Source organism: Pan paniscus, chromosome 20, assembly GCF_029289425.2.
Source record: "Pan paniscus chromosome 20, NHGRI_mPanPan1-v2.0_pri, whole genome shotgun sequence".
NCBI lineage: Eukaryota > Metazoa > Chordata > Mammalia > Primates > Hominidae > Pan > Pan paniscus.
This window is the reverse complement of record NC_073269.2, coordinates 40,929,371-40,956,670: the sequence shown is the minus strand read 5'-3', so window position 1 is coordinate 40,956,670 and position 27,300 is coordinate 40,929,371. Positions and strand designations below refer to the sequence as shown.

Here is a 27,300-nt window from a genome sequence, read left to right as displayed (position 1 = left end):
ATCTTGGCTCACTGCAAGCTCCACCTCCCAGGTTCATGCCTTTCTCCTGTCTCAGCCTCCTGAGTAGCTGGGACTACAGGCACCCGCCACCACGCCCAGCTATTTTTTTTTTGTATTTTTAGTGGAGATGGGGGTTTCACCGTGTTAGCCAGGATGGTCTTGATCTCCTGACCTCGTGATCCGCCTGCCTCGGCCTCCCAAAGTGCTGGGATTACAGGCTTCAGCCACCAAGCCTGGCTTTTTTTTTTTTTTTTTTTTTTAATAAGAATGTAGGTTCTATTATCACCATTTTAAAACAATGCTGTAAGGTGATAAGTGTAGTGCCTAATATCTAACTGGCTGCAAGGCAGTGGAATAACAATGATGATAGTTAACGTGAGTGCCATGGCTAAAGGCTTTCATTACATTGTTAACTGGTTTTAAAAAATAATGAATTATTTGAAGTTCAGCAGTGGTTTAGGAGGTCCAAGGTTTTTTATTCACTTGTTCATACAATCACATTAGAATAAATGCATCATATAAAAGTTCATGCTGTCAGTGCTGTAACCATTAAGTAATAATGTTTCCCACTTTTTCTGAATGGTCCACCAGTATAAATATTGGTATTACAAACCTAGAAATGACAAAGGAATATTCTTATGTTTTCTGAGTTATATTATGAATTATCTTATAAGATGAGAATAGACCTGCCAATATTCTTCACATTTGAAAGTTTCCTACCAGCATAAATTCCCTGATGTTCAACAATGTTTGAGCCACACATGAAGCACTTCCCACACTCCTCAGACTCTTAGGGTATAACACTCATGTTTTCTCAGATGCACTTTAAGGGCTGAACTGTATCTAAAGGTCTTCCCACATTTTTGGCATTTAAAGGGTTTCTCACCAGTGTGTACCCGCTGATGTTCAGTAAGGAATGAATTAAGTCTAAAGGCCTTCTCGCATTCCTTACATTCAAAAGGTTTCTCACCAGTGTGAACACTCTGATGTCCAATAAATTGTCCATAAACAGTAAAGGCTTTCCCACATTTGTTACATTCATAGGGTTTCTCCCCAGTATGAATTCTTTGATGCTGAACAAGGTATGAGCCAGAACTGAAGGCCTTGCCACACTCCTTACACTCATACGGCTTCTTACCAGTATGGATTCTGCTATGTTGTACAAGGTACGAGGCTCGACTAAAAGTCTTTCCACACTCCTTACATTCATAGGGCTTTATATCAGTATGAATTTTCCGATGCTGTGTGAGATGTGCACTCTGAAGGCCTTGCCACATTCCTTACACTCATAGGGTTTCTCTCCAGTATGAACCCTTTGATGTACGGTAAGCTGATGGCGACTAATAAAGGCTTTGCCACATTCCTTACATTCATAGGGTTTCTCCCCAGTATGGATCCTCTGATGCTGAACAAGGTATGAGCCAGTACTAAAGGCCTTGCCACACTCCTTACATTCATAGGGCTTCTCGCCAGTGTGAAGTCTTCCATGTTGAACAAGATATGAGGCACGACTGAAGGTTTTCCCACATTCCTTGCATCCGTAGGGCTTTATCCCTGCATGAATTCGCTGATGTGCATGAAGGAAGGAACTAAGTCTAAAGGCCTTTCCACATTCCTTACATTCAAAAGGTTTCTCACCAGTATGAATACTCTGATGTCGAGTAAGCTGTCCATACACAGTGAAGGACTTCCCACACTCCTTACATTCATAGGGTTTCTCGCCAGTATGAATTCTCTGATGCTTAGCAAGGGGTGAGCTAGTGCTAAAGGCCTTCCCACATTCTTTGCATTCGTAGGGTTTTTCACCGGTATGAATTCGCTGATGTTGAACCAGGTATGAAAAGGTACTGAAGGCCTTCCTACACTCCTCACACCCAAAGGGTTTTTCACCAGTGTGAGTACTCTGATGCCGGGTAAGCTTTCCATATACTAGAAAAGCCTTCCCACATTCCCCACACTCATATGGTTTCTTCCCAGTATGAATACTCTTATGTACTGTAAGTTGATAGCTACCGCTAATAGTCTTTCCACATTGCTTACATTTGAGTGGCTTCTCACCAGTGTGAATTCTCCCATGCTTAACAAAGGCTGAGCCACTGATAAAGGCCTTCCCATATTTCTCATATTTGTAGGGTTTCTCACCAACATGCAATCTCTGATGTATGGTGAGTTGATGTCCATTACTAAAGTTCTTCCCACATTCTTTACATCTGTTGGGTTTTTCACTACTATGTATTCTTTCATGTTGAACAGGCTTTGAGTCTTGACAAAGGGTCTTTCCATATTCCCGACATTCACGTGGTTTCTGTCTACTTATTTTCTGATGTAGAGCAAAAGATGGACAGTTTTCAGAGGTGGGCATTTCTTTACAGCCGATTGTATCATCTTCCAACTGCAAATCTGAAAGAAAATTTTAAAAATATCTTATTTTTCTATATGAAAAAAAATTCTAGGGAAGAAAAGAGAAAAACTGAAAATAACACCAACTAGAAATAAATAGCTCAGTAATATTAAAACACCATTATGAAATTCAAAAAAAAAAAAAAGGAATGCAGAGATTAACAAGTGTTTATGTAAAATAGTAAGGTTGGTGATTAGTGAAACAGTTTTCATTTAGGTGTGGATAATAATCTTTGAAGAGCCTGTTAAAAAATGGATGTTCAAGCAGCATCCCGGCCCTCTGAATCAGATATAGGGGAAGTTCCTGGGCATCAACACTGTCAACCTTTCTAACAAATGTTTCTGATGCAGATGAAATTTTTATAATCCATATTTTATTGTTCCTTCTAGGGGTTTCTTGTGGCGCTTACATTAAAATCCATGTATCTTTCCACAGATAATATTGTCCCTGCTCACCTCTCAGACCTCATATCAAGACACAACTCCCTCTGTCCCATACTGACCTAATTTCCCCCTTTTAGCACCTTGACATTCTTACAAATTTTCTCACCTTTTGGTTCCATGTGCAGGTGGCATCATCACCTAAAAATCTTCTGGCATGTTTTGTTTGTAGACTGGAGCTTTCTTATCCTATCCATGTTTAAAATAAAATGTCACTTTATCAGGAATATAGTAAACTGCTAACTTTGTCTAAGGACGTCCATGTCTTTATTTTCTAGCACTTCATTCTTTGGTTTCCTACTGGTTTTCTTTTTCTTCTTTTCTTTTTTTTTTTTTGAGATAGGATCTCACTCTTGCCCAGGCTGGAGTGCAGTGGCACAACCACAGCTCAATGCAGCCTCAACCTCCCAGGCTCAGGTGATTCCCTCCCACCGCAGCCTCCTGGATAGCTGGGACTACAGGTGTGTGCCACCATGTCCAGCTAATTTTTTTGTAATTTTTATAGAGATGGGGTCTTGCCACATTGCCCAGGCTGGTCTCCAATTCCTAGGCTCAAGTCATCCTCCCACTTCACCCTCCCAAAGTGCTGGGATTACAAGTGTGAGCCAATGAGTCCAGCCTCCTATACAAAAGAAATAATAGTAATAAAATATCTCCATACAAAGAATGATATTTTATAATTCCAATGAGAATTATCATTTGTTGTTAAAACCATGACAAGATATACTGCTAAACTGAATAAACGTATACTCCTTGAGAATAAACTAAGATCACACAGATTATTGTTTAGTCACAAGGAGAAACATACTCAATAATGTGGGGTTGGACCATTATCACTGTAATCTAGTAAACAGTCTTTTAATGAGGAGCATGGCCAGACATTAGATGTCTGCTGATAAGATACACATTGCCTCCTTTGATATATTGAGACAAAACTGTTTACCACCTTTTAAAATATTACCATATTATTTGATAAGCCCATAGGACGAGATCACTGGGGTGGCCACTAAAGCACTGGGTTTGTACACAAAAACCAACTGCAAAACTGGATTAGATATGTTAACTCACTGAACTCAATACCTGCCTTTAGGATGGTTCCTGTTATCTCCTAGGATCATTGTGGCCCATTCATCCCCCTTGTCAGAAAAAAAGAACTTTAGATAACTTAATTCAAAGAGGAGAGAAACTGGACCTGAGTTTGTGTCAAAAAACTTCAGTCAGGCTGGGTGCAGTGGCTCACGCCTGTAATCCCAGCACTTTGGGAAACCAGTGGGCAGATCATGAGGTCAGGAGTTCAAGACCAGCCTGGCCAACATGGCAAAACCCTGTCTCTACTAAAAATACAAAAATTAGCTGGGCATGGTGGCGGGCACTTGTAATCCCAGCTACTTGGGAGGCTGAGGCAGAAGAATCACTTGAACCTGGGAGGCGGAGGCTGCAGTAAGCCAAGATCGCGCCATTGCACTCCAGCCTGGGCAACAGAGTGAGACTCCATCTCAAAACAAAACAAAACAAAACTTCAGTCACCACTGAAACAGAACTTTGGACTGCTTCCTTCTACCTCCAAGCCTTTTAATGTCACGCTACACAAGAGGACCCTCAAAATGGGGAGAACCATATTAGCATTGTAATCCCGATAACAGATCTGGACAATGTCACAAAGACACAAATTCATGTCCATGAAACTGGATAGGCAACTGGTTCAAAATACATTGTTTAGAAAAAGTACCATGCCTCTCAAGCAAGAAATATTATTCTTATGAGAAGAATGTTGTACTCACATCTCTAAAGACCTCTGAAATCTTTAAAAACTCTAAAATGATTTAGGAAAGACATAAGAAATCAGGAAATTAGATAATTGGGATAATTCTTCCATATCTGGTTCTGTGGGCTCTTTGGATTAGGGATGGGATCTGTTCATGTGGTTGCATTTGGGTACAAGTCTTTGATCCTGGCCTAGAACTGAACTATAAATTCTGATCGTAACTATTCTCTTAGGATTTGTCTATACTCTAGAGTTCAAATGCCTAGAGTCATAAATGCTATTGTGCAACCATTTTCTTGTCAAACAATCCAAATGATATTCTATTTTTTTTTTTTTTTTGAGACGGAGTCTCACTCTGTTGCCCAGGCAGGAGTGCCGTGGTACGATCACAGCTCACTGCAACCTCTGCCTCTTGGGTTCAAGTGATTCTCCTGCCTCAGCCTCCTGAGTAGCTGGGATTACAGATGTGCACCACCACACCCAGCTAATTTTTGTATTTTTAGTAAAGACAGGGTTTCACCATGTTGGCCAGGCTGGTGTCAAACTCCTAACCTCAGGTGATCTGCCTGTCTCGACCTCCCAAGGTGCTGGGATTACAGGTGTGTGCCACCGTGCCCAGCTCCAAATGATATTTGAAATAAAAGAATAGAAAAAAAACTTTTGGAGGTTGAAATGACATAGTTGTGTACATTTGGATAATCATGGTCCCAAGAAGATAATGGCCTATCTTCAGATAAGGCTGAAGCATGACCAAAAAGGAGACAGAGGACACTGAGAACAGAAATCAACGAAATCCCCTATCTCTGTGTTAAAGAAAACTGAGACCAGCATACCTCCCCGAACCTGTCTTAACCTTCAATATTCTATCAGGGCCCATGGGGTCAATTTTTAGTTTTTGAGTTTCTTTTTCAAGCAATTCTAACTGTTTGTAGGAATTAGTATTTCATGACTTTTAGTCTTTCTTAAAGGCCTTCAAAAGAACAAAGAGAAAACTTACTTATTTTCAAAATATACTAAATTTCATTCAATTTTACAATTAGGGCTCTACTACACCTTTTTATAAAACTACACTCTACTACGAGACAGTAATCTTATTTTTTCCAGTAAGAATCATGTGTAAGAATAAGTTTCCTGGGAACGTTTTTCTGTCTCATCATCCTAAGAGTTATTTCATCATTATCTGTCAATTATGCCCAACCATGTGAAAAAAGAAAGACTAAATAAGAAAGTGGATGAATGATGGCACTGCCTAGAAAGATGATGCAGTAGTGAAATAAATCAACGCTGTGCCATCCTTCCGTATCCTTACTGTGTTGCTCGAAAACCTGCACACCTTTGAAAGCTTGAAAAAAGTCTGGACACATCACCTGCATGTCTTTTTTTAAAAAAATTAGCTTTTAGGCTGGGCATGGTGGCTTACACCTGTAATCCCAGCCCTTTGGGAAGCCAAGGAGGGTGGATCAATTGAGGTCAGGAATTTGAGACCAGCCTGGCCAACATGGTGAAACCCCATCTCTACTAAAGATACAAAAGTTAGGCTGGGCACGGTGGCTCACGCCTGTAATCCTAGCACTTTGGGAGGCCAAGGCAGGTGGATCACCAGGTCAGGAGTTCAAGACCAGCCTGGCCAACATGGTGAAACCCTGTCTCTACTAAAAATACAAAATTATCCAGTGTGGTGGTGCATGCCTGTAATCCCAGCTACTCCGGAGGCTAAGGCAGGAGAATTGCTTGAACCTGGGAGGCGGAGGTTGCAGCGAGCTGAGATTGCGCAACTGCACTCCAGCCTGGGCGACAGAGCAAGACTCCATCTGAAAGAAAAGAGAAGAGAGAGGGGAGGGGAGGGAGGGGAGGGGAGGGAGGGGAGGGGAGGGGAGGGAAGGGGAGACAAGACACTGATAGGTAAGTTGCATGTGGACTGAGTGGAACGCTAAGTACCTGATGGGAACTCCATACTCTGAGCTTCCCTAAATGTAGAATCTCTTTTAAATGGAATGTCTTCTGTGGGGACCCTGGAAACCATGCCCGTGGAATTGCTATGGGTACTGAGTTCTGTGAAATGCTTGTATCTTCTTTAAGTCATGGCAGCTCGCCAACTCACCTGGTGTGTGTCTCGTCTCTCTGCACCTTACTTTTGGAGGGCTATGCGAGTGTATCCTGAGTGAACTACTGTAAGGATGCAGCCTGACAAAACAGGTGAGGCTGCCCTGCTGGCAAGCTGGGGTTCCTGCTATGGCATTTTCTAAACAGATAGAGCCAAGACAACCACAGGCAGTCTTAGTCTGAATGCGCAGTTGAGCCTAAGATGAACCTCCGGTGGGCACTGCAGGTGAAATGGGTTTTCGTGTTTTTGACTATCAAGAATCATATCCTTAATTCTTAGTACCTTCTGGAGTATTTAGGAATAAAGTCTTGCAATTGCACAACTTAAATGGTACAGCAAAAAATTTTTATATATACAGATATAGAGCAAAGTGGTAAATTATTAAGAACTAGTGAATCTAGGTGAAGATTATTATGGAGTTTTTAACTCAGTTGGCAAAATGCAAAAAAAGTTCCCAAATCCAGACTTTTAAGAATGGTATAATACTTCTAGATATTAAGAGGTATTATAAAAAAACAAAAAGGAAAATCCTCAAAGTAATATAAGGAGACTGATAGGATACAAGGTGTATTGGTTTGAACAGTGTCCCCCAAACTCCTGTCCACCTGGTACTTCAGAATGTGACCTTATTTTTATTTTTTTATTTTTTAAAATCCCTTCAGAACCAAATGCCTCAAGAGGACTGCTGTGCTCATTCTTGGCACTGCCTTGCCTCCCATTCTGTTTTTACCAGACCAGTCAGGCTTTCACCCCTAGGTGCCTCTGAAAATGTCCTCCTTTAGCAAGGCTAAATATTGCGGTCAGACTGGGCGCCATGGCTCACACCTGTAATCCCAGCACTTTGGGAGGCCGAGGTGGGCGGATCACCTGAAGTCAGAAGTTTGAGACCAACCTGGACAACATGATGAAACCCCACCTCTACTAAAAATACAAAAATTAGCCAGGCATGGTGGCAGGCGCCTGTAGTCCCAGCTACTCAAGAGGCTGAGGCAGGAGAATCATTTGTATTTTGGAGGCAGAGGTTGCAGTGAGCCGAGATTGCACCACTGCACTCTAGCCTGGGTGACACAGTGGGACTCCGTCTTGAAAATATATATATATATTGTGGTCAATTCTCATCACTGCTTAGCTTAGTTCACTTTTCAGGTGATCATTCTTCTATTTTTTTTTTTCTTTTTAAGAGATGGGGTCTTGCTCTGTCACCCAGGCTGGAGCGCAGACTCACTGCAGCCTCGAACTCCTAGGTTCAAGCAGTTTTCCTGCATCAGCCTCATGAGTAGCTAGGACTACAGGGGCATGACTCTATGCCTGGCTAATTTTTAAACTTTTTGTAGAGATGGGGGGTCCTGCTATGTTGCCCAGGCTGGTCTCGAACTCCTGGCTTGAAGTGATTCCCCCTGCCTTGTCTTCCCAAAGTGTTGGGATTATAGGAATAAGCCACTGTGTCTGGCCTACTCTTCTATCTTGAAACACTTTCTTCATTTGTCTTTGGTGGCACCACTTTCTGGTTTTAATTCTACCTTAAAAGAGGCAGTCTCTTTTGCAGCCTCCTCTAGAAGACCTCTAAATGTTAAGAGTAGTCACTACTGGCCGGGTGCAGTAGCTCACGCCTGTAATCCCTGCACTTTGGGAGGCCGAGGCAGGTGGATCACCCAAGGTCAGGAGTTCGAAACCGACCTGGCCAACATGATGAAACCCCATCTCTACTGAAAATATAAAAAATTAGTCAGGCATGGTGGCAGGTGCCTATAATCCCAGCTACTCAGGAGGCTGAGGCAGGAGAATCACTTTAACCGGGGAGGCAGAGGTTGCAGTGAGCTGAGATCGCACCACTGCACTCCAGCCTGGGCAACAAGAGTGAAACTCCATCTCAAACAAAAACAGAAACAAAAACAAAGACAAAAAAATAGTCACTACCTGCACTGACTCTCAAGGGACCTCAGCCAGTGTCATGGCTTTAAATAGCAGCCAAATGCCAATGAATCCCAATTTTATTTTATTTTTTGAGACAGGGGTTTTCTCTGTTGCCCAGGCTAGAGTGCAGTGGTGCGATCATAGCTCACTGCAGCCTTGACTTCCTGGGCTCAAGCCATCCTCCTGCCTCAGTCTCCCAAGTAGCTGGGACTGCAGGTATGTACCACCATGCATAGCTAATTTGTACATTTTATATAGAGATGGGATATCCCTATGTTGCCCAGGCTGGTCTCAAATTCCTGGGCTCAAGTGATCCTCCCAACTTGGCCTCCCAAAGTGTTGGGATTCCAGGCATGAGCCACCAAGCACAGCTGCATCTCAAGTTCTCATGTGTAAGCCTAAACTCTCCCCGAGCTCCAGACTTGCATATTCCACAGCCCACTTGGCATCTTTGCTTGGATGAGCAGGAGTCATCTCCAACTTAACATATGGAAAGCAGACACCTTTAGATCTGCCCTGCGACTTGCCCTTCCCTCTTTACCATCTCACGTGACTGTACCCCCATTCGGCTGCTCAAGTCCAAACCTGTTGATCCTTCTTGATTTCCCTCTTTGCCTCCATATCCATTTACAATCCACCAACATGTTGTGGGTTTTACATTAAAATGTATGATGAACACTCTGCCTTCTCACCACTGTCCACCATTAACATCCTAATCAAAACCACTCAGACCCCCAGCTTGCACTGCTCTTGCCCCCATTCAGACTACCCACTACAAATACCTGGAGTAATTATCTAAAAACATAAACTAGGATGATGGTTGATAGGGTTTGGTTGTGTCCCCACCCAAATCTCATCTTGAATTGTAGCTCCCATAATTCCCACGTGTTGTGGGAGGGACTTGGTGGGAGATAATTGAATCATGGGGGCGGTTTCCCCCATACTGTTCTCATGGTAGTGAATAAGTCTCATGAGATCTGTTGGCTTTCTAAGGGGAAACCCCTGTCACTTGGCCCTCATTCTCTCTTGTCTGCTGCCATGTAAGACGTGCCTTTTACCTTCCGCCATGATTGTGAGGCCTCCTCAGCCACATGGAACTGTGAGTCCATTAAACCTCTTTTTGTTTATAAATTACCCAGTCTTGGGTATGTTTTATCAGCAGCCTGAAAACGGACTACCACAATGGTGGAAGTGGTAGCATTGTTTTTGAATTTAAACAAATACCCCCATAAAAACAGAGCAAACAGGAGAGCAAAACTGTAAAAAAAACAAAACAAACAAACAAAAAACTACAGACAACATATACAACAAAACTACATGAAGAGGTACCCTCAAAATGGCAAAATTCTAGGAGACAAAGACAAAATACTACAGCTAAGACTTGTGTGGTCTAGGCATCTGTGCAGGAAAAGGCAGAGGGGGACAATGTGGGGTGTCTGACAGACCTGAGAACCTCAAAATAACCAGGTGTCCATAAGCATAGCAGGCTGACTTGAGAAGAGCAGGTAAGACTGGGAGTGAGAATATGGGATCCCTGGCAAAGTTTGAAGTGGCTAGAGGTGATTAATCAGGGAGGGAGAAAGGTAACTGTGATTAGGTACAGGGCATGAAAGCCTTAAAGGAAGGTAGAAGAGTTTTCTCTCTTCATTTGGAGAATATGGGTTGAAGGGTATATGAAAATTCTTAGTACAACTTTCCAACTTTTCTGTAAGCCTGATGTTATTTTATAAAAATTGTTTTTAAAAATTTTTTTTTTTTTTAGACGGAGTCTCGCTCTGTCGCCCAGGCTGGAGTGCAGTGGCACAATCTTGGCTCACTGCAAGCTCCGCCTCCCGGGTTCACGCCATTCTCCTGCCTCAGCCTCCCGAGTAGCTGGGACCACAGCCGCCCGCCACCACGCCTGGCCAATTTTTTGTATTTTTTTAGTAGAGACGGGGTTTCACCATGTTAGCCAGGATGGTCTCGATGTCCTGACCTCCTGATCCACCCACCTCAGCCTCCCAAAGTACTGGGATTACAGGCGTGAGCCACCGCGCCCGGCCTGTTTTTTAAATTTTTTATTTTACTTTAAGTTCTGGGATATGTGTGTAGAATGTGCAGGTCTGTTACATAGGTATACATGTGCCACGGTTGTTTGCTGCACCCATCAATCCGTCATCTAGGTTTTAAGCCCTGCGTTCATTATGTATTTGTCCTAATGCTCGCCCTCTTGTTGTCCCCCAGCCCCCGTAAAAATGTTTTATCTTTTGACCAGAGTGATGGTTACAAAGGTATCTGCCTCACAATAACTCATCAAGCTGTACATTTTAATATGGTTTTTCTGGTTATCTGTTTCCTATTTATTAGAATTTTCTAAAATTCAAAAATTGGAAAAATGTAAATTAGGTCATAGTTTCTAGTTACATTAGAAAATAATCCAAATTCCTGGCCAGGCACCATGGCTCATACCTGTAATCTCAGTACTTTGGGAGGCCAAGGCAGGAGGATCACTTGAGCCCAGGAGTTCAAGACCAGCCTGAGCCACATAGTGAGACATTGTCTCTACTGAAGATTAAAAAAATTAGCCAGGTGTGGTGGTGTGTGCCTGTAGTCCCAGCTACTCAGGAGGCTGAGGCAGGAAAATGGCTTGAGCCCAGGAGTTCGAGGCTGCAGTGAGCTATGATTGCACCACTGTATGCCAGCCTAGGTGACAAAAGAAGACTGTCTCACTCAAAAACAAAACAAAACAAACAAATTCAAATTCCTGCTAGCACTCTAGCTTTTTTCTTCTTACTCCTCCCATTAATTCTGCCTGAGCCTACTTACTGCTCCTGAAGCACACAAAACTCATTCCCACCCAAAGCATCCACATCTGCTATTCCCTCTGCTTGGCATGTCTTATATAATTGCACGGCCTGAACCCTCACTTTTCCTGTCTCTGTTCAACTATTACTGTCTAAGAATATATGAATAAAACCAAATGTAAAAGAGGAGGTGAAAGCAGTGAAATTCAATACACAGATGGAATAATGCACTGGGAAAGTGACTAAGTCCGTAATAAAATGAGAGGGAAACAAGAGGTAAGTGAGTGTTAAAATAGGTAAAGATGAAGTTCCTTTGGAGAGGCTGGTGAGGTATTTATTTCTTACCCAAGTCTCAGCCTTTTTCTACCCAGGCCCTAGGGCTTTGAAGGGAATCCTCCAAACATTGCAGAGATGCACTTCCTCCCTGACAGCTGGGCTGTTTCCAGCAACAATGGCCTCCCTACCTGCCATGCTCTTACTCACCTGTGCACCATCTTCTTCCATCTTTCCTCACTGTCACTTCAGGCTCTTTCCATTGTTCCAATAAGGCGATCACATGTGGTTTAGAAAGGGAATGTCCTGCTTATGAGATAAGAATGTAGAAAAGAAATAAAATATGAGTTCAAAACTACTTCCAGCTTTGGTTAAATTTGCCATAAATGAAAGGTCAAACGATATTGACCTTTATATCTCAGACACGAGAAGGGCAAGGGGATTCATAATTTCAGACAGGTAGAGAACGGTTTTATTTATGTAGAGACAGAGTCTCACTCTGTTGCCAGGCTGCAGTGCAGTGTGCGATCTCAGCTCACTGCAACCTCCGCCTCCCGGGTTCAAGCAATTCTCCCACCTCAGCCTCCCAAGTAGCTGGGACTATAGGCATGTGCCACCACGCCCAGCTAATTTTTGTATTTTTAGTAGAGACGGATGTCACCATGTTGGCCAGGATGGTCTCGATATCTTGACCTCGTGATCCGCCCACCTTGGCCTCCCAAAGTGCTGGGATTACAGGCATGAACCACTACACCCAGCCGAAAGGTTTTAAATGAAATCTATCTATCTATCTATCTATCTATCTATCTATCTATCTATCTAACTATTATAGATAAGTGTATACTCATTTATTCTTTGTGTCTTGATTAAAAACCAGGCCCGGTGGCTCATGCTTGTAATCCCAGCACTTTTGGAGGCCAGGTGGGCAGATTACTTGAGGTCAGGAGTTCGAGACCAGCCTGGTCAACATGGTGAAACCGTGTTTCTACCAAAAATACCAAAATTAGTTGGGTGCGGTGGTGTACGCTTATAATCCCAGCTACTAGGGAGGCTGAGGCAGGAGAATCGCTTGAACCTGGGAGGTGGAGGTTGTGCTGAGCTGAGATCATTACACTGCACTCCAGCCTGGGCAACAGAGTGAGACTATGTCTCAAAAAAAAAAAAAAAAAAAGAAAGTATGACATTGTGATTGAGAACGCGGATTGTGGAACCTAAGTGCCTGGGTTCAAGTTTCTGCTACCGTCACCTATGGGCGGTGTGATCTTGCGTAACTCACTTAAACACACTGTGCTTTATTTAGCATTCTCACCTAAAATGGTTAGCACCTATAGAGTGCTTGTAAGGTTAAAAATCAGTTAATACAAATGTATATTAATATAAAGAGCAGAGAACAGTGAACCAGCACACAGTAAGCACGCTGTGTGTTAATAACATTATTGTTATTTTGCTAAGACAAAAACAAAGTCTGCTTAGACATCTATATCTATAGGATATAGATTTAATTTGCATTCACTCTTAAATGCAAAGTTCAGAGATGATGAATTTTAACCACAAAATCAGATTATTTTATATGAAATAAAATGAGGTAACTTCAGTTTTAAATGATTTGTTTATCCAATCCGCCGGCATATAAGTTGTATAGGTCTTCAGATAGAACAAATCAAGACCCTTTGTCTAGCTGTTCTGCCTGCAAGGTGGGTCAGATTTTCACAGAGCATTTAGAGCAATTTAGAGCAAAAACATAATAGAAAACATGGCCTCTTTTGTCAATGTTTTGCAATAGACAATCCAGAATTCTAATCCTGTCACTGGATCATTTCCAACCTAACAAAGCTCAAATCATTTCTCTGGCAACAAGAAGAAATCGTGTTCAGTTCTTAAGCTAGCCCTAAAATCTGCAATGGAGAAAGTATAACAGGGAGCAGATTCTCAATTATTTGAGAGAAGTACACTTACCCATTGACACCAAGTTCCTGTAGTTCTCCAACATCACATCTCTGTACAAGCCCCTCTGGGAAGAGTCCAGACTCTCCCACTCCTGCTGGGAGAAGGCTATGGCCACATCCTCAAATGTCACTGATCCCTGATACTGCAGACCCACATATTTCTGGTAAAATCAAAGAAAATGCTTTCAAGGTGAGAGGAGAGGGAATAAAACGTTTCAGTGTAGTAAGGGAGCAATAACATAACAATCACATAGGCTGGAAGCTTATGATGTGGCAAGTGGATGAGCATGGTATCTGCATGTTCTGGAAGAATCCTGCTGCTATGGACAAAATGTCCTATATATTGTAGGATTATCATAATACTCCAGATTTGTGGTGAAATGGATAAAAGAATCCTAGTTTCCCTGTTAAGTAAAAGAGTATATACAAAGATATGGCCTGCTAGGTATCCAATGAAACAAATTCTCAAAAACAATTAGTCTCTATATTACTTTCCCTTTAAGAAGAAAATAGCTATGATTTCTTTCTCCAACTGTAGAATAAAATCTGTCTTAGAAAATAGCCATGACACAAATTTGTTGAATAACAACTCAAGCTTCAAGTTCATTATGTCAGATCATAAGTGTTTTTCCTTATATTAATAAACACTTTTTCCCAAAGTGACATAAAAGTTATCTTGTGGATCTGTATTAAAGGTTAGTAACTTTGCAAGGCTGAAGTGGGTGGATCACATGAGGTCACGAGTTCAAGACCAGCCTGCCCTATGCGGTGAAACTCATCTCTACTAAAAATACAAAAATTAGCTGGACGTTGTGGCATGTGCCTGTAATCCCAGCTACTTGGGAAGCTGAGGCAGGAGAATTACTTGAATCCAGGAGGTGGAGGTTGCAGTGAGTCAAAATTGTGCCACTGTACTCTAGCCTGGGTGACAGAGCGAGACTCAGTCTCAAAAAAAAAAAAAGAAAAGAAAAAAAGAAAAAAAAAGTAATGATTTTATACTTATAAACAAAGACTGGAACAAATGCCTCAGTTTTCCCCAGTTCTGGTAATCTGTTCATCTACTACTGATAACAGTATGCTGATAGTGTCATACAAGATCCTTCACTTAATACTTTGGCTGCTGTTTTTTTAAATTATTTTTTGAGACACAGTCTCACCGTGTTGCCCAGTCTGTAGTGCAGTGCTATGACCATAGCTCACTGCAATCTTGAACTCCTGGGCTCAAAGTGTCCTTCTGTCTGAGGGTCCCAAGTAGTTAGGACTACAGGCATGTGCCCCCATGCCTGGCTAATTAAAAAAAATTTTTTTTGGTAGAGACAGGGTCTTGCTATGCTGCCCAGGCTGGTCTTGAACTCCTGGGCTCAAGTGATCCTCCCACCTGGGGCTCCCGAGGTCCTGGGTTTACAGGTGTGAGCCACTGCACCTGGCCATTTGGCTGTTCTTGAGTTAGTGGATTAGGGTGAAAATGACTCAGAACCAGATGCATGTTGTCCAAGTCTGGCAGGTCCCATTCCATAACAAAATTGACCTTAGTATCATTCTCAGGCTTCCCAAGAAGAACCATGATATCAATGTTTCACATCATAATCACATCCCCAATCAATCTTAAAAGCCTCATAGAACATGTTATCTCATCATATTGAGACCAATCAATACAAAATTCCATCTTATCACCTCTGTGGAAAACTTCAAATCTTCTGATGTGTGGCCAGATGAAGCCAACAGATCAAACTCATCAAACCACAGATGGATGTAGGAAGCTCAAATACTTCTGCCACGGGACTTCAATCCTCCACTGCTCTATCACAGCCTTTCAGCTAAGACTTACTATTTACCTGCTTAGTAACTTGCTCAATGAATTCATGAACACCGATTAGAAATGAGGACCTCGTAAGGAGGAAACGATACTTTGACATCATTCCGCCAAACAGAAGGAATCAAGTAGGCAATTAGATGGTACATTCTGATGAAGAATGCTTCAGGTCAATTAAGGAAAATAGCCACATAATATAAAAATCCCAATATTTCGGGGCAGCCACGGCGGCGGGGCCGCGGCGGGCGCCGGCTCAGCCCGCCCCTTTCTCCCGCCGCCTCCCCGCCCCGCCCCGCGCCGCGCCGCGCCGGCCGCTGTCAGCTCCCTCAGCGTCCGGCCGAGGCGCGGTGTATGCTGAGCCGCTGCCGCAGCCGGCTGCTCCACGTCCTGGGCCTTAGCTTCCTGCTGCAGACCCGCCGGCCGATTCTCCTCTGCTCTCCACGTCTCATGAAGCCGCTGGTCGTATTCGTCCTCGGCGGCCCCGGCGCCGGCAAGGGGACCCAGTGCGCCCGCATCGTCGAGAAATATGGCTACACACACCTTTCTGCAGGAGAGCTGCTTCGTGATGAAAGGAAGAACCCAGATTCACAGTATGGTGAACTTATTGAAAAGTACATTAAAGAAGGAAAGATTGTACCAGTTGAGATAACCATCAGTTTATTAAAGAGGGAAATGGATCAGACAATGGCTGCCAATGCTCAGAGGAATAAATTCTTGATTGATGGGTTTCCAAGAAATCAAGACAACCTTCAAGGATGGAACAAGACCATGGATGGGAAGGCAGATGTATCTTTCGTTCTCTTTTTTGACTGTAATAATGAGATCTGTATTGAACGATGTCTTGAGAGGGGAAAGAGTAGTGGTAGGAGTGATGACAACACAGAGAGCTTGGAAAAGAGAATTCAGACCTACCTTCAGTCAACAAAGCCAATTATTGACTTATATGAAGAAATGGGGAAAGTCAAGAAAATAGATGCTTCTAAATCTGTTGATGAAGTTTTTGATGAAGTTGTGCAGATTTTTGACAAGGAAGGCTAATTCTAAACCTGAAAGCATCCTTGAAATCATGCTTGAATATTGCTTTGATAGCTGCTATCATGACCCCTTTTTAAGGCAATTTTAATCTTTCATAACTACATCTCAATTAGTGGCTGGAAAGTACATGGTAAAACAAAGTAAATTTTTTATGTTCTTTTTTTTGGTCACAGGAGTAGACAGTGAATTCGGTTTAACTTCATCTTAGTTATGGTGCTCACCAAACAAAGAAGGGTATCAGCTATTTTTTTTTTAAATTCAAAAAGAATATCCCTTTTATAGTTTGTGCCTTCTGTGAGCAAAACTTTTTAGTACGCGTATATATCCCTCTAGCAATCACAACATTTTAGGATTTAGGGATACCCGCTTCCTCTTTTTCTTGCAAGTTTTAAATTTCCAACCTTAAGTGAATTTGTGGACCAAATTTCAAAGGAACTTTTTGTGTAGTCAGTTCTTGCACAATGTGTTTGGTAAACAAACTCAAAATGGATTCTTAGCAGCATTTTAGTGTTTATTAAATAACTGACCATTTGCTGTAGAAAGATGAGAAAACTTAAGCTTTGTTTTACTACAACTTGTACAAAGTTGTATGACAGGGCATATTCTTTGCTTCCAAGATTTGGGTTGGGGGCACTAGGGGTTCAGAGCCTGGCAGAATTGTCAGCTTTAGTCTGACATAATCTAAGGGTATGGGGCAAGGATCACATCTAATGCTTGTGTTCCTTATACTCTATTATATAGTGTTATTCATGATTCAGCTGATCTTAACAAAATTCGTAGCAGTGGAACCTTGAAATGCATGTGGCTAGATTTATGCTAAAATGATTCAGTTAGCATTTTAGTAACACTTCAAAGGTTTTTTTTGTTTGTTTTCTAGACTTAATAAAAGCTTAGGATTAATTAGAAGAAGCAATCTAGTTAAATTTCCCATTTGTATTTTATTTTCTTGAATACTTTTTTCATAGTTATTTGTTTAAAAAGATTTAAAAATCATTGCACTTTGGTCAGAAAAATAATAAATATATCTTATAAATGTTTGATTCCCTTCCTTGCTATTTTTATTCAGTAGATTTTTGTTTGGCATCATGTTGAAGCACCGAAAGATAAATGATTTTTAAAGGGCTACAGAGTCCAAAGGAATATTCTTTTACACCAATTCTTCCTTTAAAAATCTCTGAGGAATTTGTTTTCACCTTACTTTTTTTTCTTCTGTCACAATGCTAAGTGGTATCCGAGGTTCTTAATATGAGATTTAAAATCTTAAAATGTTTCTTATTTTCAGCACTTACATCATTTGGTACACAGGGTCAAATAGGGCAAATAATTTTGTCTTTGTATAATTAGATTTGATATTTAAAGTCACTGGAAATAGGACAAGTTAATGGATGTTTTTATATTTTAATAGAATCATTTATTTCTATGTGTTATGAAATTCACTTAATGATAAATTTTTCAACATACTTGCCATTAGAAAACAAAGTATTGCTAAGTACTATAACATATTGGCCACTAAAATTCATATTGAGATTATCTTGGTTTCTTGGAAGAGATAGGAATGAGTTCTTATCTAGTGTTGCAGGCCAGCAAATACAGAGGTGGTTTAATCAAACAGCTCTAGTATGAAGCAAGAGTAAAGACTAAGGTTTCGAGAGCATTCCTACTCACATAAGTGAAGAAATCTGTCAGATAGGAATCTAAATATTTATAGTGAGATTGTGAAAGCAACCTTAAAGTTTTGAAGAAGACTGATGAGACTAGGTGCTTTGCTTCCTTTCATCAGATATCCTTCTGTGGCGTTTGAGAACAGAAACCAAGAAACATGGTAATTACTAAATTATGAGGCTTTGCTTTTTGTTTGCTTTTAAGTAGAAAAACATGTTGGCAACATTGAGTTTTGGAGTTGATTGAGATAATATGACTTAACTAGTTTTGTCATTCCATTTGTTAAAGATACAGTCACCAAGAATTTTTTGAGTTTTTTGAAAGACCTCAATTTAAGCCTTGCTTATTTTTAAATTATTTCCATTCAGTGATGTTGGATGTATATCAATTATTTAGTAAATAATCTCAATAAAAAAAAATCCCAATATTTCAAGAAGAAACACCAACTTACATGGGCCATGCTTTGAGAACTGTAAGAACTGATCAGTCTTCACTGGGGTTCCTCTATCTGAGAAGTTCAAACGCTAGAAAATCCAGAGAGGGGAAAAGGAGGCTTTAGTGTTCTCAGTGACATACATTAATAAACCTTCCTGTCCCTTCATTTCAGCTTCCAAACTGTGCTACAAATACCCTCAAACAAAATTTGGAGAACAGTGGAATTCAAGCCCCAGTGAACTAAGCTGTACAGAGTTGATTGCGGAGGTGTGGCACTTCTTAAGGAAGGCAGAATCAGACACAAGCTTTCCCACCAGGCCCCCATTTTGGGAATGTTGATCTAGGTCTCAAATTGGGTTGCACAGTCTTCTCTTGAACAGATTCTCCTCACTCCATTCCCACGTTCTAAGCCTAAGAAAGAGTCCACATCACCCAATCCAGAGCTTCTTTAATGGTGACAGTATAAATCTGAGGTTGGTCAAGACACGGGAGGTAGAGAACATAGGAGAAAATGATCAGGCAGTTACTAATATGGCTCAGTTTTCTCATCACTAAAATAGTAATAGGAGTATCAGCTCCAACACGTGGTTGTCCTGAAGAATAAGAAAACCCACCCCAAAACTTAATAGAATACTTGCTTAACATGAGTTAGCTCTTTTGTTTTGTTTTGTTTTGTTTTGTTTTTTGAGACGGAGTCCCGCCCTGTCACCCAGGCTGGAGTGAGTGCAGTGGCGCCATCTTGGCTCACGGCAACCTACGCCACCCAGATTCAAGTGATTCTCCTGCCTCTGCCTCCCTCCCGAGTAGCTAGGACTACAGGCGCATAGTCACACCCAGCTAAGTTTTGTATTTTTAGTAGAGACGGAATTTCACCATGTTGGCCAGGATGGTCTCCATCTCCTGACTTCGTGATCCGCCCGCCTCAGCCTCCCAAAGTGCTGGGATTACAGGCCTGAGCCACCGCGCGCAGCCGAGTTAGCTCTTATTATGGTAGCTCCCTCTTATCCACAGCGGGGAGATACACTCAAAGATCCTCAGTAGATGTCTGACGGAACCCCATATATACTATGTTTTTTCTTACACATACACACCTATGATTAAGTTTAATTTATAAATTAGGCACCGTAAGAGATTTTTATTTTTCTGTTTGTTTGTTTGTTTGTTTGAGACAGGGTCTCACTCTGTTGCCCGGGCTGGAGTGCAGTGGTGTGATCTTGGCTCACTGCAACCTCCACCTCCTGGGAGCCTCCCAAGTAGCTGGGATTACAGGTGCCCACCACCACGCCTGGCTAATTTTTGTATTTTTACTAGAGACAGGGTTTCACCATGTTGGCCAGGCTAGTCTCGAACTCCTGACCTCAACTGATCCACCCATCTCAGTCTCCCAAAGTGCTGGGATTACAGGCGTGAGCCACCGCACCCGGCCACCATAATTGAGTAATAGCAATAACTAACAATAAAATAGAACAACTATAACAACATACTGTAATAAAAGTTATGTGAACATGGCCCCTCTCTCTCAAAATATCTTATTGTACCAAAATCACCTATTTTCAGATCATGGTTGACTGAGGGTAACAAAGTGAAGAAAGTGAAACTGCCGATTAAGGGGGCACTACTGCATTGGAGTTATTACATAAACATTATACATCCTTAATTTCATTTTAATTAAACACTTGTTTCCACTTAATTTAATTAATTTATGTATCTTTTTTTTTTTTTTTTTTTTTTTTTTTTTTTTTAGAGAAGGGATCTCGCTCTGTCGCCCAGGCTGGATTGCGGTGGTGCCATCTCCACTCACTGCAACCTCCGCCGCCTCCCAGCTTCAAGCACTTCTCCCACCTCCGCCTCTCAAGTAGCTGTGACTACAAGCGCACGCCACCACGCCTGGCTAATTTTTATATTTTTAGTAGAGACGGGGTTTCACCATGTTGCCATGTTGCTGGTCTCGAACTCCTGAGCTCAGGCAATCCACCCGCCTCAGCTTCCCAAAGTGCTGGGATTACAGGCATGAGCCATGGCACCCGACCTGTTTCCACTTTTTACTTAAAACGTAAGTTTCTCTGGTATGCTTTCTTTTAATTCTAACTAAAAAATTAAGAGCAACTCTTCTTTAAAAACAAACAAATAAAAAACCAACAGAAAAGATTCTCTGACATTTCCATTTCCTCTGTCCCCTAGCAGCTAGAGAGAGAGAGAGCTACTGCTGTGGGATAATGCAAAATTGAAGAACCTTAAGAAAAAGCTGGGTCCTATTTCTGTGCAATATGGAGATTGATGGAAATGTTTACAGCTGTCATCTTGCTCTCCTTTCTTACATAATTTTGTCATTAGTTAAGTAATCTGCACAACAGATCCTTTGAAGTCCTTTTCCCTGCACTGATAATTTTCAGATGACACTGCTCTCATCTTTAAAAGGTGTAAATACTTTATACAGTTTTTTCCAAACAAGAAGAGGCTTCCTGGCAATCCCATTTCTTCCCGCTGCATGCAAAAGGTATCATATCTATCGTTTCCTTTTTAAACTGAGAGTTGAAGAGTCTTTTGCTCCTTTACATAAATCAATTACAGTGATTTTATCCAAAATAGTAACAAATATTAATAGCTCAGGTTCGCATGGAGGCCATGCACCCAGTCTTCGCGGATGCACACCGGCCCCGGCCGACGCACCCTCCCTGCCCTGCCGCTCCCGCACTCGCCGGCCCGGGATCCTCGCCCGGTCCACCCAACGCTCACGCATGTCTCAGTCCGGGTTCCGCGCCGACCCAGGTCTGCAGAGCTCCCGGTGCTGTGTTCGTTTGCAGAAATTCAAGTTGCCCGGCGGGGCTGCTCCAACCTCGGAGCTGGGCGCTGACTTCTCCCTCGCTGAACTCCAAAGCTCGCTGCCGGGTCAACGACCACAATGAACTGGCGAGGAGGCAGAGGTTGAGGTCGTTCCAGTGGCCGCTGAGAAATGTAGTTTCAGGCTACATTGGCCGGATAGCTGCAGCCTCTGGGAAATGCAGTCCTGAGCCGTCACACCGCCGAGCATGCGCGGCGCAGTCCACAAGGCCGCCCACCGGCGCCCGGAGACTTCTGGGCTCTCCCGTCCGGCTGAGAGTGCGCAGGCGCAGGCGCTCGAGGAGCTGGGAGCCATAGACCTCGAAGCTGGGGCGTCTGACACCTGAGGCCCGAAGTAGGTGGCCAGCTTCTTAGAGGGCCAACCCAGGGCATTAACACACCAGGTCAGAAAAAGCAAAAACAAAAACAAACAAAAAATGATAATCTATACCAAAATATGTTATTACTTTAACACAAAAATATGAAAACTAGGTGTTTGAAATTATCTTTCCGTACTGTTTGCTTTTCGCTACAGAAATGCTATTATTTAACAGAATATTAATAGGATTAATAGTGGCAATTAGACTAATCACGTGTGAGAAAAATATATTTCTGTCCTCTGATACAGGAATTTTAAGTTTCTATTAAATATTTAAATTTTGTGGGTTCTATCTAAGATGCTAAATGTAAGACCTTTTAAAAGGAGAATGTAAATAAGGCTAATCAAACAGATATTAACTATATGTAAAAGGCATTTATCTTTCTGTCCCATCATACGTTTAGGAGATATTTACTCTTTCTGTTTCCTTTTCCAGTAATACCTCTCTGTATTAGCTGCCTGTAGCCTTTATGGCATTCTTCTTTTGGTTTATGTAATGCTAAAACTGCATACAGGCAAACGTGAAATTCACCTTGACTGTCAGCTCCGCTTTTTGTTTGTTTTGTTTTTGTTTTGTTTTGAGACAGGGTCTCCCTCTGTCGCTCAGACTGGAATGCAGTGGCGCTATCTCGGCTTACTGTAACCTCTGCCTCCCAGGTTCAAGTGATTCTCCCACCTCGGCCTCCAGAGTAGCTGAGACTACAGGGGCGCGCCACTACACCTGGCTAATTTTTGTATATTTTTTGTAGAGATGGGGTTTTGCCATCTTGCCCAGGCTAGTCTCGAACTCCTGGGCTCAAGCGATCCACCCGCCTCAGCCTCCCAAAGTGCTGGGATGACAGGGTGAGCCACCGCGGCCAGCCGAGCTCTGTTCTTATTAAGCCCACATTGCAGTGATTCCTGGGGTCAGTCCAGGGTGATGACATTGATAAGGAGGTGGGGAAGGGGAGTGCTGGGGAGGGAAGGGCGGGGTCCCTTTAAATGATATGGAAGGGGGGAAGGGAAGTGCTGGGTACAGGAGGGTGTGGTCCCTGGCTAGGGCTCCACCCCTGGCCCTGTGCCAACCGACCGAGGTGAGGGCAGGCATTTTTGTTTTCCTGCCCAAATGTTGCGTTTCCCAAGACCACCCTGGCCTGCCACGCCCCCATCCTGTTCCCGCCCCCATCCTGTCCCTATAAATACTCTGAGACCCTAGCAAGCAGACACACAAGCCGCTGGACATCCAGAGGAACATGTTGGCGGAAGAAGACATGACAGACGCTGGCACGCGGGCAGGCCACCCACCAGAAGGACGCGGAGTTTGGCTGGGGCAGTCCAAGGAGAGCCGGTGCTGCGGAGCAGCCCGATTCCAGGGGAAAACCATTTCCCTTCTGGCTCCCCCAACTGTTGAGAGCTACTTCCACTCAAAACCCTGCAGTCATCCTCCAAGCCCATGTGTGATCTGATTCTTCTGGTACACCAAGACAGGAACCCCGGGATATGAAAGCCCTCTGTCCTTGCGATAAGGCAGGGATCTAATTGAATTGACTAACATAAGCCGCCTGCGGACAGCTAAACTAAAAGAGCATCCTGTAACACGCCCACTGGGGCTTCAGCTATAAACATTCACCCCGAGACACTGCCATGGGGTCAGAGCCCCACAGCCCGCCCGTCTGTATACTCCCCTGGAGGTTTGAGCAGCGGGACACTGAAGAAGCGAGCCACACCCCCATCGCACGCCCTGCCAGGGGGACAAGGGAACTTTTCTCTTATCAACAGCAACCTAAGTAGCCTCGCATCAAAAGCATTTGACTGTCAATAGTTAGGATTTTCCCTACCAGCAGTAGCAAGTTTTTAGCCTTATTGGAATTAGTTTCCAGCTCTGCAAAAATGTTCATCTGCTTTGTAACTCCAGGCTTTTTTGGTAGAGCAGCTGTTTGTTGACCAGTCGCTTTGCCTCTGTAAGTTCACCATATAGGCTATTCATGTCTAAAGTGTTCATTTTCAAAACCTCTGAAACTCATTGGATATCTATCATAATGTCTGAAGACAAATATTTCATTAACAAATAAGAAGGTGATAGACCTGGAGTGAGAATCCACCCAATTCATGTCAATCGGAGACAAATTTGCAACATCCTGTGATTCCTGAACCGGCTGTGGTCACTGATCACTTCTGTCCTGGAGGAACTAGAGACGTTCAAGACAAATAAGGACTCATCTAGTCCCCTGATTAAAGGACTTTTCATAGAGGCTGCATTAAGGGCCAAATTATGTACAATGTGCTCTCTGAGATGGGGATGTGTAAATAGCCGTCAAAATGTCATCTGGGCAGAAATTTGTTTGTGAGGATAAATTTATGTTCAGGGGTGAGGGGTGAATAGAATAGAAATTTGTATTTTGCAGAGGGAAATGTGGGTTCCATGGTGGGTAGAAATAAAATAGATTAGTAGAATACTTAGAATGTCAAAGAAATTTTTAAATCACAGGGTTTTTTTTTTTTTTGAGAAAATTTTTGAAATGATTTTGAAATGATTTATTCAAAAAGTGCCCCTCAAAAGTGATCACTCCATAGATGACAGCTAAGGATCGCAATCTTACTGCTATGCCCTTGTGTTTTGAGTGAAGACTTGTGTGACTATAGTGAGGTTCTAGGTGTTTAATCGTCGGAAGTAAATTGGAGATTTCAGATGAGGCTGTCTCATGGAAGAGGGAGGAAGGATACTCACAAACCCTACAGCTGGAATCTGAGCATCCAGTGGAAAATGACAGTCCCTGATCCCTCAGGAAACTTTCTCTGGCCACTGTCAGTGATGTTCTAATCCAGGAGAGCAGAACTTTCCCCCCCTATAATGTTTCTCACTGCATTTCCTGAAATATATTCCATCTAAGTTCCATACGTTTATCTGAAAAGAGTAACCACTTACCAAATTGTGTTTCCAACTAGGATAGTGGCCGCAGTTGTATTATCTTGTGCATTTGTCAACAGAGGTCATCCGAACGCTGAGATAAAGGCTTGGGATTCCATTGTCTCATCTCTTTCTGGGAGTGATTTTCCTCTCATCTGGAAGTGCAGAGACAGTCTTCATAGGGAACTGAGATTACCTCCAAAAAACATTTGTGAAGTGAGCGATTCCTAGAAGGCTGTTAATGTTGATTAATGAAATTATACAAAAAGAATCATAAGATAGCTGGAGAAGAAAATTATCTGTGATGCCTGGAAAAGATACGTCTCAGTGGGAGGTAAGTACAGAATCCTGAGTTCTGAGATGTGAGGAAATTCAGTTGAGGTAATGGTTCTACTAGAATTGTGGCTACCAGTAAATTTTTGTTTCTTCAAATTATGATTTATTTCTCTTCCTGATAACATTGAACAATCATAAATGTGGAGGGAAAGGAATCATTGAGGGTTGATTTAGAGAGAGTAAACAGGTGCAAAGCCATGGTTCCTGTATGTTTTAACAAATACTAACTGAGCACCCGCCCTGTTGCAGATGCATTTCTAGATGTGTGAACAAAGAAATTTATCTACCTTAATTTGAAATGAGAGAAGCAGACAATAAATGATAAAGGAAATGTTATGTTACATAGTGACTTATAAGGTGTTATAAGTTATGTAACCTATGTTACATATATGTAACTTATGCTATAAGTTATGTTATATACAATATAACATAACAAGTTATGTTATATACAATATAACATAACAAGTTATGTTATATACAATATAACATAACAAGTTATGTTATATACAATATAACATAACAAGTTATGTTATATACAATATAACATAACAAGTTATGTTATATACAATATAACATAACAAGTTATGTTATATACAATATAACATAACAAGTTATGTTATATACAATATAACATAACAAGTTATGTTATATACAATATAACATAACAAGTTATGTTATATACAATATAACATAACAAGTTATGTTATATACAATATAACATAACAAGTTATGTTATATACAATATAACATAACAAGTTATGTTATATACAATATAACATAACAAGTTATGTTATATACAATATAACATAACAAGTTATGTTATATACAATATAACATAACAAGTTATGTTATATACAATATAACATAACAAGTTATGTTATATACAATATAACATAACAAGTTATGTTATATACAATATAACATAACAAGTTATGTTATATACAATATAACATAACAAGTTATGTTATATATGTTATAACTTATGTTATAAATTACATAGTGACTTATAAGGTGAAAAGTGCAATAGGAAAGGAAACAGGAGGAGCAGAACCCAGTGATGAGAAGCCTGTGGAGTAGGAGGGACTCCAGTAGGCAATGGAGGGGGTAGGGTTGCTCTCATAGGGAAATGATACTTAAGCAAATATTTAAAGGAGGCGAGGGAATAAGTGATTTGTATCGGGGGAAATTCAGCCCGATATTTCACGTAGGTTCTTTTCTATTTTCCCTAAGTGTTGGCCGGTCTGAGAAATAAAGGGAAAGAGTACAAAAGGAGAAATTTTAAAGCTGGGTGTGGGTGTTTCTCATCCGGTGGGACAAGAGACTGAGAAAAGAAAGAGACACAGAGACAAAGTATAGAGAAAGAAAAGTGGGCCCAGGGGACCGGTGCTCAGCATAGGGAGGACCCGTGCCGGCACCAGTCTCTGAGTTCCCTCAGTATTTATTGATCATTATCTCTACCATCTTGGAGAGGGGAATGTGGCAGGACAATAAGGTAATAGTGGGGAGAGGGTGAGCAGGAAAACATGTGAACAAATGTCTCTGTGTCCTAAACAAGGTTAGAAAAGGTGCTATGCTTTGATGTGCACATACATAAACATATCTGGTGCATTAAAGAGCAGTATTGCCGCCAGCATGTCTCACCTCCAGCCTTAAGGCAGTTTTCTCCTATCTCAGTAGATGGAACATACAATCGGGTTTTACACTGACACATTCCATTGCCCAGGGACGAGCAGGAGACAGGTGCCTTCCTCTTATCTTAACTGCAAAGAGGCCTTCCTCTTTTACTAATCCTCCTCAGCACAGACCGTTTATGGGTGTTGGGCTGGGGGATGGTCAGGTCTTTCCCTTCCCACGAGGCCATATCTCAGACTATCACATGGGGAGAAACCTTGGGCAATACCTGGCTTTCCTAGGCAGAGGTCCCTGTGGCCTTCCGCAGTGTATTGTGTCCCTGGGTACTTGAGATTAGAGAGTGGTGATGACTTTTAACAAGCATACTGCCTTCAGGCACTTGTTTAAAAAAGCACATCCTGCATAGCCCTAAATCCATTAAACCTTGAGTCAACATAGCACATGTCTCTGCAAGCACAGGGTTGGGGGTAGGGTTACAGATTAACAGCATCTCAAGGCAGAACGGTTTTTCTTAGTACAGAACAAAATGGAGTCTCTTATGTCTACTTCTTTCTACATAGACACAGTAACAGTCTGATCTCTCTTTCTTTTCCCCACAATTTGGAGACACAGGAAGATGTTCCATGAAGAAGTGGTCAGAACAATGCCCTTTTGGCAGGAGGATGCCCACATTCA

General features: G+C 42.0%; 2 protein-coding genes and 1 long non-coding RNA gene across 3 annotated transcripts in view; 2 read left to right on the top strand and 1 right to left on the bottom strand.

The window, feature by feature from the left end:
* Positions 1-455: 455 nt before the first annotated feature.
* ZNF30 (zinc finger protein 30) lies at positions 456-21,601 on the bottom strand. Its single transcript, XM_034946031.3, is given in 6 exon segments — positions 456-1,255; positions 1,258-2,400; positions 11,891-11,986; positions 13,637-13,787; positions 18,588-18,660; positions 21,308-21,601. Coding segments are annotated over 5 exon segments (1,872 nt in total). The 5' UTR covers positions 18,597-18,660; positions 21,308-21,601; the 3' UTR covers positions 456-782.
* Positions 15,574-18,550, top strand: LOC100977684 (UMP-CMP kinase). The gene has a single exon (XM_003816179.6). The coding sequence runs from the start codon at positions 15,791-15,793 to the stop codon at positions 16,475-16,477; it is 687 nt and encodes a 228-aa protein (XP_003816227.1). The 5' UTR covers positions 15,574-15,790; the 3' UTR covers positions 16,478-18,550.
* Positions 21,602-21,788: 187 nt separating the features above from the next.
* The window catches only part of LOC103785654 (uncharacterized), a 41,118-nt gene continuing 35,606 nt past the window's right edge, over positions 21,789-27,300 (top strand). The window contains exon 1 of the long non-coding RNA XR_010110875.1: positions 21,789-24,991. This is a non-coding gene — a long non-coding RNA (uncharacterized LOC103785654). The remainder of the gene's footprint in view (positions 24,992-27,300) is intronic.

Excerpts from the sequence above, each read along its gene's own strand:
- LOC100977684 (XM_003816179.6), top strand. The coding sequence starts at position 15,791 with ATGCTGAGCCGCTGCCGCAGCCGGCTGCTCCACGTCCTGGGCCTTAGC.